This window comes from Zootermopsis nevadensis, unplaced genomic scaffold, assembly GCF_977971745.1.
Source record: "Zootermopsis nevadensis isolate Lab colony 2312 unplaced genomic scaffold, Znev_1.0 Znev_ptg000001l, whole genome shotgun sequence".
Lineage (NCBI taxonomy): Eukaryota > Metazoa > Arthropoda > Insecta > Blattodea > Termopsidae > Zootermopsis > Zootermopsis nevadensis.
The window spans coordinates 12,267,322-12,281,878 of record NW_028259133.1 but is presented as its reverse complement, the minus strand read 5'-3'; the positions used below and the strand labels follow the sequence as shown (position 1 = coordinate 12,281,878).

At 39.0% G+C, this 14,557-nt stretch overlaps 1 protein-coding gene across 3 annotated transcripts in view; it reads right to left on the bottom strand.

Annotated features, from left to right (window-relative positions):
* Positions 1-14,557, bottom strand: part of LOC110829941 (very long chain fatty acid elongase AAEL008004) — a 124,843-nt gene that overhangs the window by 30,779 nt on the left and 79,507 nt on the right. For all 3 annotated transcript variants that reach the window (XM_022064184.2, XM_022064185.2, XM_022064183.2), the window contains exon 3: positions 14,171-14,361. In XM_022064184.2, the coding sequence (XP_021919876.1) occupies positions 14,171-14,361 (191 nt within the window). The remainder of the gene's footprint in view (positions 1-14,170; positions 14,362-14,557) is intronic.

The window sequence follows — 14,557 nt, the reverse complement described above, 5'->3', positions numbered from 1 at the left end:
GTAAAAGTGAAAGAAATGCCGGGGTACAAGAACAAGAGAAAAGAAGAACTTATGAAAGACAAGTTAGGAAATATACGCACAGCATAACAATTCTGCAAGGTTCCCCTTAATCTTTCCTTCGAAACTTTGTGAACTGCTAAGAAATCCCCGGAGTATGGATTCTCCACAACTAGCGTAAGAAGAACGTGGGTCTTCATGCAAAACGTTCGACACTTTTCTCCTATCTTAACCAAAATTGGAAAGTCGAATATTTCTTTTTATAAAACTCCATTTTATCAAATTTAGTGAAAATCCAAGTGGTTGTCGAAACGTTATAAGGAACAGACAGATATGGCACTTCTATCAAGCGCATGTGGGTAACTTTCAGTCGGGAATGCGCCTCATAAAGAAAAAAATTAAAAAAAGAAGAACGAAATGCAAAAAGTATATTGCGCTGGAGTCATTATTAGGTCAGATCTCGCCAGAAGTTTGCTGCAATGAAATGGAATGAGCATGTAACGACTGAGCACAGCAGTGCCTTATAACGAATGTAGGGTGGCGTCAACACGTCGAAGTGATAAGCAACACGCATCTCAGGACACGATGTCCGCGTAGCGAGTTCATAACCACGCTCGCCTACTGCGGTAGTTTGTTGCTCAGAGGAAAAACGTACCACTTCAAAATAGAACGGCGTTCTTGCAGTCGGATTTTACATTTTATTAATCGACGCTTTGGATCCCAATAATACTCCTGACACAGATTTGTTCCTGCTAAAACCACGAGGGTTCTTTAACGACCACTGTGAATGTTAAATTCAGACATTGGTGAGACAATGACGTCATAACTACAAATTGCAAATGAATCTACACAAAGCTACGTAAAAACTCGATCTCCATTTAACCTCCATTAGAGACCAACCTTTTTCTTTCATTTAAGATCTTCATAAGCATTTTTTGTGAATACCATTTACTATAGTAAATAAATATTTTGTACTTGTGGGTTATCGGGACACATCGCTTTAAAAATTGGTTAGGTTAGGTTATCTTCGGTTACGTTAGGTTAATGTGTGTGGCTAAATAACGTATACTTGAAAGTTATTATATTTTATTTCAATAAATGACAAATTATTATTGACTCCTCGTTGTGTGTCCCGATAACCCATAAGCACAAAATATTTTGTATAAACTAAATATTTAGTGATGTTTCAAAGTTTTTCTGTGTTTTCACAATGTTATATAACTTAAAATAACCAAAACACATCTTCTTCATGTTTGCCATTGAAAAATAACAGGATCGAAACGTCACCCCAATCATCAGATGCTTTCGAAAAGTAAGTTTCAAAAACAATTTATTATGTTCAAAGCCGTCTGTAAATCGGTTAACAGCAGGGCCTGAACATTTTAGTCGAGCCATTATAACTGAGAGACTGGTTGATATTGTACATTTCCAGTTTTTTGACATTTGGTATTTATGACTTTATCCTGATAGTGTTAAAACAACAGCAAAATTTTTACTTGGATAAAAGCCCAATAAGAGAAAAACCCATTTATGTAATCGTCACCTCAAAACGTACTAAAACTTGGACCAGGCTACAACTTCCCAGTGTTGTTTGACGTCTGAATAATCGTTTATAAATCGATAAAATAATTCCGGCTTCTTAGGTCCTTGTTGATAAAACACTCTAGTAAATAAAACAATCGGTTGATTTTTTTCCAAAACTCTGGTCGTCCCGTGATGCCATAATTTTTTACGTGTTAATGTTAAATAAAAATACAAAAATTTGGGGTAGCATTATTTTTTAAAATTTATTCTGCTATATTTCTGTAATATTTAAATGTTGTTTAACTTTGTATTTACTTTCAAAGGTTAACAGACAATTATATTTGATAAACACTGAAACAAAATTTACAACCTTGTATAATTTTGTATGTTACTGTAAGACTGTAAATTATTTTGATGACTTTCAATTGCACCAACATCCACAATGTGAACTAATCAAGAATTTCACCTTTATGCGTTCTCTGCAGAAAATGGACAAAATTAATTTACGATAAGAATGATTGTCATCTTCAACTTCGTAAGAAATTTCGATACAATTTGATACTGGGGTCTACACTAAAAGCTGTCGAGCGAATTTAACTTCCACCTATAGGGCTTATTAGCCCTATACCTTACAATTTGCACTCTTGACTATACTTCGTAGTTTGCCACCTGGTGTATATTTACTTAGATGTGCGAGAAATTACTTATCACCAATAGAAGTTGGCAGTGTCTCTATCCCTGTGAGACTGTAATAGCAACATTAATTTACAACAAATTAACATCAAGGCCAATAACCAACAAATTATAAAATTGCATATTTAGAAATGATATTACACTCTTGCTACATAACACGCAGAACATGAAATTAAATTTCATGTTTTTCCTCGATTGCTGCGAGAATGAATTCTTCGTATTCCATCTGCATCCGAATGCACGGAGAATCGATATAGAATAGTTGGCTGCTGTAATGTCAGACGTTTCTAACGTCCAATTATCCTATACTTTCTTTTTGTTACAATATACATTGTAGAAAGAAATTTCGCACGAGATGTAACAAAGCGTATATGTTTGTGCTCTGCAAAGACTCAGAATAATTTTGAATCAAATTAGTCCACGTCAGTATCACTTTGTATTCACCGACACTGATTCCACAACCTGCCAAACATCGACAGCCCTTCAACAACTGGTGGTACCACCTGCTTTAACAATCAACAAGCTCGAATAGTTTACTTGTGTTTTTCGTATGACTCAGTGTAAACAGAAATCATTTCCTTCAAAAGCGTTAACAAACTGGCCTTCGCAACAGTATAGGGTGGTGATTTCTTCTTTTTGGTGATATTTAAGAGAACTTCGGCTTTAAACGGATAAATATTACTCTTAAGTCTAATACAAAATGCTTCTGTAGCCTTCGTTTTTTCTCATCCTGTGTCTTATCAGAAGACAAAGGCAGTTAAATGTTTAATAAATTCTATTTGCGCTCACAGCTGTTTGGACGATAAACAACTACATACGATTCACTGCATAATACCCGCTTGGTGGTATTAAAACTCATGTGAATGAGGAGCTACGGCGATAAGTAATGGATACAATATACTTGCTTTTTTTACAACTTTTACTTAATTTTAAGTAAGGGTAATTCGGGGTTTGTTTCTTACAGTGCACTACGTTTCATGTCAGTTAAGAAGTGATCGTACCCTGTTAACAACATTCGGTAGGACTCCTTGGACGAGGGATCGGCCCGTCGCAAGGCCTCTACCTCTACACAGGACAACGCGGACAAACATCCATGGCTTGAGTGGGATTCGAACCCACGGTCCCAGTGACCAAGCGGCACAAGGCCCACGCCTCAGACCGTGCTGCCACGTGCAGAATATTAATAACGTAATTCCAAGCATTAAAGAATAGGGCATTAAAGGTGTGTAATACAAAGCAAATAATTAATTTATTTAGAAAACCTACATGAAGATTGTGTACTTTCGCTAGATGAAAATAACTTCAAGCAGTATAATACCAGGTACTGCAAGTGAAACGACAACAGGAGAGTTCAAATTACTGAAAACAATTCCCATTAGGTCACATCCCGCTTGCTGCTTGCCAATTAACACATGAAAGGCAACTGCGTCACGCTTCAATATCGACTTTCATTAACAGACAGTTGTTGGTCGCATGGTTATGATAGACTTCGTGGTTTTTAGTCGGCAAGGAATACAGACAGGTGCCGGGGGGTACAAACCTATAAAACTAGTATTTTACAATTGTACGCCTTCCCTTTCATGGCGCACTAAAAACAAAACAATCAAATCCAGCCACCCCAACTGACAACAGGGAGCAAAGTATTTCTTGTAAACTTGATTAACGTTACGTTGGTCAAGAGATTTCCCTCATTTTATCCAACAGTACCAAACGCTGCTCATGTACACATGCACAAACCTCGCTTTAACTACATCAAGGGATCATTGATTTGATCCGTTTCGAGCATACAAATAATCAGTTATCATCATTACTGTTATTGTTGTTGTTGTTTCTTGGCTCCACAACCCCGTTGTGGGTTTTCGCCGCCTCCTTTTCGGAGGTTTCTTGGTCTTGAAGTGTGCATTTATTATGAGCAGTGAGTGACCAGCCCACTGACTGCACAATTTCTACTCAATCCTGATTTGGCTGCCAGAGCCATCTAGCAGCTAATCAGGAGACTTAGGTGAGAAATGGCCGCTGAATTATGCTTTCGAAACATTTCGTATCATGCTCCTAAGGTCATTTTACACGCCGTAAATCTACGACATGGGACCCCCGGCTTTACTTCCCCTCCGAAGGAAGTTGTGCTACGGATTTTAATCACCCTTAAAAATCCATCGGCCTAGGCCGGGATTGAACCCGCGAACCTTGGGTCCAGTGGCGTGTTGCTGCTGTTAGCGTAATTATTTATTAACGTCGTTGACAACAGCCCAATTACAGGGAAACACTCAAATAAAATGTAGCACAAGAAACTAAACATACACGCACGCATGAACACAAGAGAAATACGAACACATCAATTAGAAAACCGAATAATAACTTTTTGCTGTGGAATAGTACACATTTTCCATCTTCCCCATGCGTGCTACAACTAGTAAAATTGTATGTCCAGAAAAATACCGGCATGCAACAATAATACGTAAAGATACGTTTCCACTGCCAAGCGAAGAACCCTTTACTTCACCTTGGTTTTAAACAACTTTCAGCCACTTAATTTTATGTGTAATACCATTAAGTCGGTAGAGAGTTTTGTTTTTTATTTTCTGAATCAAAATGTTGTATTATGTTTACTAAACCTTGAAATAGTACTACAAGCCTTTACGAAGTTCATTGTTAACTATTACGCAGCCAAAACACGCCTTGAATAATAATACTGAAAGAAAATTCTGCAAATGTATTACAAAAGTTTGTTTACTATGACCGCCTGAAAAAATAACAGCGTCTCTGAGGACGAGTTGCGTGTCCTTTCGATTTGTTTAAAAAGGAGCGCAAAGGATTGGAGTGTAATGTATGATTTGCTGAGTAAGGTGTGGTTCACGAACAACATGCTTAAAGTTGTGACGAAATCGGCAACTCAGAAGAAAAAAAAACACTTCATACGTCTGAATTAATTGGGACTTTCTTTGAAGTTGGGACCGAGAAATGTAAAGGAGGCAGTGGGCGTTGAGTTACAGCGGAAGGTTTCCTCTTGCATATTGCCTTGACCTATCCAATTGACAGTCGCCCAGATTGTAAATCTTTTACAAAACACGGACGTCCATTACAGCATTGAAAAAAGCGTACCACTCAACCCAATCCTGAGTCAGTTAAATCCGGTTCACTCGTATGTACCCTACAGTTTAAGACATTAATATATTTCTTCTATCTACCCCTAGGACTCGCAAACAGTCTCTTCACGTTTGCAGACTGAAGTATTGTATTCACTTCCCATTTTATCCACTCGTAAGTTGTCATATTTATCTCATCCTCGATTTAATTACCTTATTACTTGGCGAAGAATTCAGAAAATGAACCTTCTCATTACGTGGTTCTCTCCATCCTCCGGTCACTTCCGCTACTTTAGGTCCAAATATAAAACTTCAGCGTTCGTACTTTGTGCTGGAGAGACCTAGTTTCACGTAGTTATAGTTACAGGTAGAACTATTATAAAATACACGGAGTAGGATCGTTTTTCATAGCACAGTACAGAGGATATGATCAAGTTGAGTAAGGTTCCGGTGGAACATAAATGAAGAGTCCTGCGATATCCTCTTGACAAAAAAAAACCTTACGTCTGTAAATTACAGGTTTAAGATAAGACTGTGGAATGCCACAATTGTCTCTGATTCACTAGCGTTATGCAATTAAAATACTTTGCAAAAAAACAAACAAACTCAGCACCTATGTCGTCCTTATTCTACACTAAATTCATCTGCAATTTTGACTGTGTAATACAATTAAGTAAGAAGATTGCTGTCGCCTGGGTTGTAACGCTGTGGTGAGAAACCTGAATCCTTGAAGATTGCTGTCTTTTGGGTTGTTACGACGTGTAGTATGGTAGATGTCCACCGTTTCATCGCCCTGATGACGGAGGCAGTAGGATCTCTGAAACGTTGGTGGACATCTACCATACTATACGGCGTAACAACCCAGAAGACAGCAATCTTCAAGGATTCAAGTTTCTCACCACAGCGCTACAACCCAGGCGACAACCAGTTTTGTCATCACCGCCGTGATAACCTAAAACCTTTCTGCGATCCATGCAGCCTACTTTTCAAATCCCAAACACATTTCCTTGAAAATACACCCTACTTCATACTGTACTACAAATCATAAATAATGTGACCTAGATTAAGTTAAAGTCGCTCACAGTTGCCGGGCGATCAAAAGAGTGTGCGGTCTTGATGCGCAGATTTCATTGCCGCTCGGAGCATGAATGTTTCAGCGTTTCTGTGTCTCATACGCATGTAAAAGAACCTTGGAAAAGACGGTTCCCTCGTCCTAGATGTACTCCCGTGGGAGTATTTACAAGCCATTAATTGTGAGGTCTAATAAAATCGGTTTTCACATTCAAGGTTATCTAACTGAACCTGACATCTAGGCTCAGCCAAGAAATATAGAAAATTGTGCGTGTCTACTACTAAATAATAAGATTAAGAAAATACACAACTCTGGTGGCAATTAGAAGGCGTATTGCTATGTTACAGCAGCGATGTATTTACTCGATATCAACAATTTAAATACATACGTTCTGTTAAACAACTTTTAATTTTTATTAAAAACATTTTCTTAGGATAGATATGCCTAAAATATATTCAAGTCCTTTAGTAAGCATTAAAACTGATTACACCGTGACAGATTTTTTATTAAATTTCATATACGGCACTTCTGTTTTACCAACTGTAAGTTTAATTTACTTTATTTGTTTAAAAAGGTTATTTTTCTTTAAACGAGCATAACCTAACCTTCTGAGCCCTCTGACAGGTTTTAATATAAATCTCTACACGCCACTTCCTTTAAATGAGTATTAACAATCAGTCAGTCAGTCATTGCGACTGTGGTCACATGCCCAAATGTTTGCAACAACAATCTGTGTACAATTTGCAGCAAATCATTAAGCATGTGTAAAACTAATTCCTTTCATGTTACTCCTTTACAAAGTACGTAGACCTACTTTGAGAGTTTCTCTTTCTATCGGCATGTCCTATGTTACCATCCATTGCACCATTCAAGTCTAGTCAGGGAATTATGAATAACCTGCCTATGGGCCAAAGGTTCTATTAGAGGCACGGAGACACATTTCAGTATAATTCCGAGGAAAATGTAATTCTGATATGCAGTCAGCAAGCTTTCTTCGTTTATTTGGAGGAACTGGTGAGGGGAGAGAGTGGGGAAGCAGTGATTTCGAACAAGGACCGAGGACCTAAGAGTAACCACGTAAATGCCAGCTACGACAGTGAATTGATGGAGAAAGTAAACCCAAAATTTGCTCTCAGGTACATCTACTGTCATCAGCTCAGTTGCGTCACCCTTTGAAGCACAAAGTTAGTTTAAATAACATCTTAACATTTAGTTCTTACCACAAAGAAATATCAATTAAAGAGTCTAATCTTATGTTGTTTAGGAAAATAACCACTGTTTAAAAGATTCTGAGATTCATACGAAACCCATACTACATACAGAGGACAAAAGAAAGAGTTACTGAATGTTAAGTGGTATAAATATGTTACCACTGTCCTTTGGGATTGAAGTTATCAACATTTTGCACATACAATATTAAAAAGTAAAAACTTATGTTATCTTGTACAATCTTCAAGTTACAACGTAAAGCCACGTGTCTCATTATTTTGCTACACGTCTTAAGGAACATTAGTGTGATAGTTTTGAATAACAAGTAATCTACAAGAATTTGCAGGGATGTAGTCTAAAATTAAACGTGCCGGAGCAGTCTGGCACGCAGTTCCAGGTTGAAAGAAACAGACATGAACCATAATATAAAGCCGTTCTCTTTGAAAGAACGCATATGAATAAATTTAACGAAGACCACGGTAATGCAATTTTAGAAGTATACATAGAATACTCACAAATCAAGCACAAAACAGCACAAAAAAAACCGATCCTTAAGAGAAAAACACTGTTCAATGCGTCATTCAACACCAATACACATCTACAGACAGGCGCTCTTCAGATAAAACTTCATACACGTATAGTTCGCGACTGTAATCTTGAGACTTGCGGGGTGATGAAGTGGGGTGAAGGAGGAAAGATAGCGTCAGCCTTTAACGCTTCGGACTTCCTGCATTCCTTGTAAGTCTCAAGATTACAGTCGCGTACTGTAAGTACAGCTCACTAAAATCACCGACTGAAAACAATCTAACGCTTCAGCCTCGGAAATTAAAGAAACCATTTCAAAATGTTATAGTACATAACTTTTTAAGCAGACAGAAGAAAATACCCTGTATCTCAAATTTGGGCAGGGGGCAGGGGGTTCAAAGATCCCTTTCCCTTACGCTACGCCTTTTTGACATCACTATGCTTATAAGGAGTATCACGGCAAAACCCCGGTGCACTGCCCTGACTACAGACCCTGGCGAGTACATATTTACGGGAATATGAAGGAAAGATGCATAAACAGCTGAGATACTATCAGCTGTCACGCAGAGAAATGCAGTTTAAAAGCCACGCTGGGCGATAACCAGCGACGACTGATCAATGGTGGTGGTCTGGGTTAGAAGCGATATTTTGTGCCTTTTTCCACGAACAGAATTGCTACAGACGTCAGTATAAACATTGATTTCATGACTGGTATGAAGCAGTAACTTGATTCTTGTAACGAGGACCGGTCTGCATATGGCAGTACCAGTAGGCGCAACCACGTTATTAATCAATACATGAATAAGTTATTTTATTATGCACGCTCGTGCAACCTTATGGACAGTGCGAACAAAAATCACGACTCAAATTAGTGACTTGTTTTCGATGTTGGTTTTCTGGGTAGAAACTTTGTCGCCTTGCAGGTAGATACCTACCTTCTGGAGGAACATATTGTCTCCATCTTCAGAGATAAAGACCAATATCAACACCTTCACCGCTGTGAGATCCTCAGATCTCAAATATCTGATTTGTTGGTTCTCGTTCAATTAAATCGACAGCCTAAATGAATATCGCATTATCCCTGAACGCGTTGAATTAATGTGTTCTTTGTTTAATGTTCGTTTTAGCTTCTTTTCGTCGATAGTCTACGCTGTAAATAATTATTGTAATGAAATTAATCATTTTCAATCGTCTTCTTCCTGGCCCAGATGTTATTCTACGACGTTTTAAACCCCGATTTTTGCATCTTTATAGCTTCTGGGTAGTTTTAAATCCGTCCTAATCAAAAGTATGGTACAAATTACTTCGTCAGAATCTGGCAGTCGGTCAGCTGTTCATGAAGTTACACGAATGATCGTGACGCAGTGCAGTCCAAGAACTTGGTTGTCGACGTTTCGGAAGCATATACCCTCTACATTTTCTAGGCAGAAGACCACGACCTGCACTTTCCATGTTGTATGTCGCATATCTTCAAAATACGTTCTTCGTGATTTTTCATAATTTACTGGATTCTTTTAACATTAAAGTGTGCCTACATGGCAGCGTATTTTTACTAAGATAATCACACCACAGATAAATGCACAGCACTATTGAATCATTTGTTACTTGTATTTTTGAATGAATTTATAATACACCGAAAATTGTTTCACAGCGTCATAGACACTAATGACTAAAAAATTGGGGGTTAAATTGGACCAAAATTAATTTCGTTCAAAACGATCAGTGTAGACAACCGAGATGACACATCAGTGAATGCATGAGGATATAATGTGTATGCCGTATGGAATAGTTTCTCAGCTCGTTCTTGTCAGCCACAGCGACCACACTGCCGACACATGGAGATTCTTTCCCCCCGGGTAACGAGTTTCCGAGAAAAAAATTACGGGCCTAAAAGCAAATTAAGGTCACTCATTACTACGTATTAGCCAACACATGCCCCAGAATTTTAATTTGACCGCTGCACATGCAATTCCAATTGGCCTAGTTATACCTAAGTATATCAACTTCACACACGCGTAAACACCTGCGAGGAGTAAATACAGAACCAAATGTAAAGTTGTCTCCGTGCTTAATTAAGCGCCTTGCAATTAAGGCATGTAGATGTGGAAAAACACCCCCAAGCATTCTTAACATCAGTGTTATTTGTGTTACTGGGTTACTGCACTTTACCCATCAAGTGTTCTAAAAGAACACGTTTTGGAAATGTGGTCTGTTCCCGTTCTCGGCTGAAAAGGTGGGAATTACCTGAGTTCAAACCAGTCTATTTCTGAAACTTTCCGTTTTGCTCAAAATATTACATTCAACGTCACGGCGTATACTGTCGTCTCAAAGTGTGTTCTTCTTGACAGTTATTACTGTGAAAATCTGTTGGATTACTTAGAGGTAAGAAATGTAAACCTACAGATTCAACCGACTCCTCGTTTGTTACCTACTCGTAATATAATAGCCAAATGAATTCTGTAAGGTTCTAGCGATGGTGTGATATAGTCGGGTTTGTTGGGTTTTTGGACTTTGTCCATCGTCCAAGGTTAAAATGTGCACCTGAAGCCGAAAACGGATCCGGTTTTCGAAACGTCGTATACATTTTAACCTTAGACAACCGCCAAAGTCAAAAAACCCAGTAAACCCGATAATAGCCAATGTCCGTCACACCGTACGAGTGCGTCGTTCGTGCAATGAGGTTGCGACTCTGGTAGCATGAAACGTAAACGAAGCTGTGGTGGGATCTGGTAGAGTCTGCGTCTTGCGGACGTTTGGCAAGGATCTGGCTTAGTAGCCATGAAGATGTTTAGACATTTGATTTACTTTACAGTGTAAATTCGTAAATCATGTACTTTCAATGTAATAAATTGTATTACTGCTGAGCGGGGGAAAACCGCTCAGTTCAGTCCAGTCTACTTTGACGAGCCCGACTATTTGTCCTTTTTATTTAATAAAATGGTAATTGCTCAAGGTGCCCACTCGTTCAACATAATTTGTTTCGAGTTACATCCTGTGTACCATGTATTTTGCTTTCATCGAACAAGGCCGTCTAAAAATAAGACTGGTACCGTAATGATGATCTCCTAAGCTCTGTAACATTTATGACTGAACAAATCTCGGAGTTGCTCGTCGATAAGATAGAATCGTAGAGACGCCAGGGACGTCCGATTAGGACAGTGTTTCTCAGCTGGGGATCCCCCAATCTGAGCAGATTCTACACTTTTACGTTTTGATTTAAGGGTTTATTATCATATTCTTTGTTTCTACAATGAAGTAAAACAAGGCGAAAAAAACTTCACATACTGTCTGTATTTTAGATATTTTTTATTCCATTTAATCAAAATGTATGAGAATTTTGGGAAAGAGGGCGCTGTACCACAAAGGTCGAGCCATATGAAACACTGGATTAGATAATAGAACATTTTCAACCCCTGTAACCTAAACAGGAGGTTCGCATCGCTGTAGAGTGCCTATTAGCATAGCTCCCTCCGTCTATTCATAAACGTTAAACAACTCGAGACTTGATAAACGGATTTTGTTGAAATTCTATACTGGAGTTTTAATAAACTCTGTTTATATATTCCAATTTTTATTAAAACTAAATGGCAATAACACGCATGTTACATAAAGACATACATACATTTCTGCTCGCCGAAATGATTAGGCGGGGAATCTGGAATTTACATTTGTTACCGTGGTTACTATGGTTACCTCGGGCAAAGGTCAAAGGTCAATTCTACCGAACTCTCCAGAAGTTGTGCGCCGTGCGTACATTTTCTAACTTGTAATGAGTGAGTTTGCCAGTTTGACATTACAGGTGTAATGTATCGTAGCTTCCTACTACTGTCATACATAATAATACAACACTTTCCTTTGTTTCATGCAGCCGCCATGTTGCTTTACATTATACAATAAAACACAGAACCGAAGTAACTAATTTCTCGAACAACCATTACCATACATCATTATGTGGGTCTTCCGACTACACAGTGTGAGAACTTATAAAACTACATATACATGTAAAGAAACGTGGTATAAGGCTTATATTCATGAGGACTGTGGTATTTACCGACTCTGTCAAAGGACTGGCCTGATTTCAATGAAAGTACGTATTAAGTGCGCCTCAGCCATTTGATTTCCCTTGATCTTCACCCTCTTTCTAACACTAAACGTTTATCAACGTTTATTAACGTTTAACTTGTGTTGGGCAAGGCCGTGGTCTAGGCAACACGGAGTTTTCCTCCGGGGGCTTCCCCGGTTTCTCCGTGGCATCCCAACAATTACTCCATTCACACACAGAAGAAGGCAATGGCAAACCACTTCTGAATCATCTGCCAAGAACGTATATGAACAGGTCCCAGTCCGAGAAAAGGATGGAAGGATCCTGTTCATATGGATCTGTCGTCAGACAGAACACTAAATAAATAAATAATAATGTAAGTGGTGGTAGCGTCTATACCACCTCATAAGTTCGCTCATCCGCCATGTTGGTATTACAGACTGCAGAAAATAAAAAGGGATGACTCTAGAGTAGATGAGCCGGGATATCTCAGTCAGTATAGTGACTAGCTACGGGCTGGACGACCGGGGTTCGATCCCCAACGGGGGCAGAGGATTTTTCCTCTAGCCTCTGCGTCCAGACCGGCTCTGGGGCCCACCCAGCCTCCTCTCCAATGGGTACCGGGGTCCTTTCCCGGGGGTAAAGCCGGCCGGGGTGTGATGCTGACCACTCACCCCCATCTAGTGCCGAGGTCAAGGAAGAGAGGAGCTATACCTCCACTCACCCCAAACGCCTACATGGCGTATAGTGGGACAAACTTTACTTTTACTCTAGAGTAGACCTCAATGGCATAATGCCCATACCAAATTTCATCCAATCAGTACACCGGTACTCGAGTAGAATCACGCTGATACCCTGACAGACAATCGGACATCGTCAGTCCAATATGCGTTCATTCCGTGCACATCATGCAAATAACGCATTACAAGTATCAGATTATGTAAGCAAAAATATGTATTATGATAGCTGAATATAGAGCAACGCGTGTGAAACACGATGAAGGCGAAGTGTTGGAATATTTATCGTACTGCGAACACGCCTAGATTTCTGATCACAAACGTTAATTTCAGGATTTCGCCAAGCAGTCGCTAAGGAACTGTTAAATATATAATAAGAATGACAGAAAAAACAGTAAAGTACCGCGATTAATAATAATTACGTTTGACCTGTTTATTATTATTATACGTTTTACAATATACCTGTTCCTAACAGACAATTCGGTTTCACTTCACTCAGTATGCTCCAAAATCTCATTAGCAAAATTAAAATTCCACTGCCGAATCCCGTATATGTAAACTTTAGGAGGCTGGATATACTAATTTATTGTATAATACCAATACTTACCCATTTCACACGTTTTACAGGGAGATACAAAATTTTAGTCGGAAAATGCAAAGGGAGACCTAGATGTAGATGAGAGGATGTTGAAGTGCATCTTTAGAATCAATAACTGTAGATGCGGGATTGATTACTTAACCTACAGCCCAAAACGAGAACCAGTACCGAGCCCGTGTCGACTTGGTAATAAGCCTACCGATTCCATAACCACGGAACATTTCTTGACCATCTGAGCTACTACAAGCTCCTCAAGAAGTTCTCTAACCCATGAAATTGGTTGCGTATTAAGGCCCGGAAGGCAATCATTGGCGGAGATCTTTCGTAACACCGATAATGGCCCATTTTACAAGTTTGTATTACCCCTGCATTCGTATGAAAATATAAAACACCCGGTTACGCAAATGAAATCGTGAGAATTAATGGGTCTATAAAATATACTAAATGCGTAATGAAAACGGCGAAAAATACAAAATTAATAGCATATAAATACGTCATTGCATAAACGAAAGTAATCGCATCAAAATATAAAATAATAATTATGGCATCGTGTAAATAGAAGCAGTGGTTAGTGTGTGACTATTAAAGACAACCAAATTATATGAATTCAGTTAGCAGTGCTCATTTATTGATTAACATAAGCTTTGGTTCTCAGATCAGGGACATAACTGACGTTCATTAACTCACCTCGTAGAAGATCCAAGAGCTGAAGATTGTCTGAAAGAAGTTGTAGACTATAAGCACGTTACGTAGGTTAAGTGGCTTCCTATTCTCCATGATCTTGGGGCCCAGCACTTTGGAGAAATACGCGTAGGACAGACAGATGGCCAGTGTCGGGAACGGACTGCTCATCATGGACCAGTGGTTCACCCGAGGATCTGTGGAAAAGAACACCACCTTAAAATCTACGAATGCTTAACAACAAACAGATCTACGAGTCATTGTATTGGCAAGCGCCATTTTTTTCGGGTGTGAAATTTGGTCTCTCATCCTAAAGGACTAACATATATTGCGGATAAGATTTCCAGTTATCACAGCGACGAGGATGAAGGCTTAAGCCCTGAAGATTGAGAC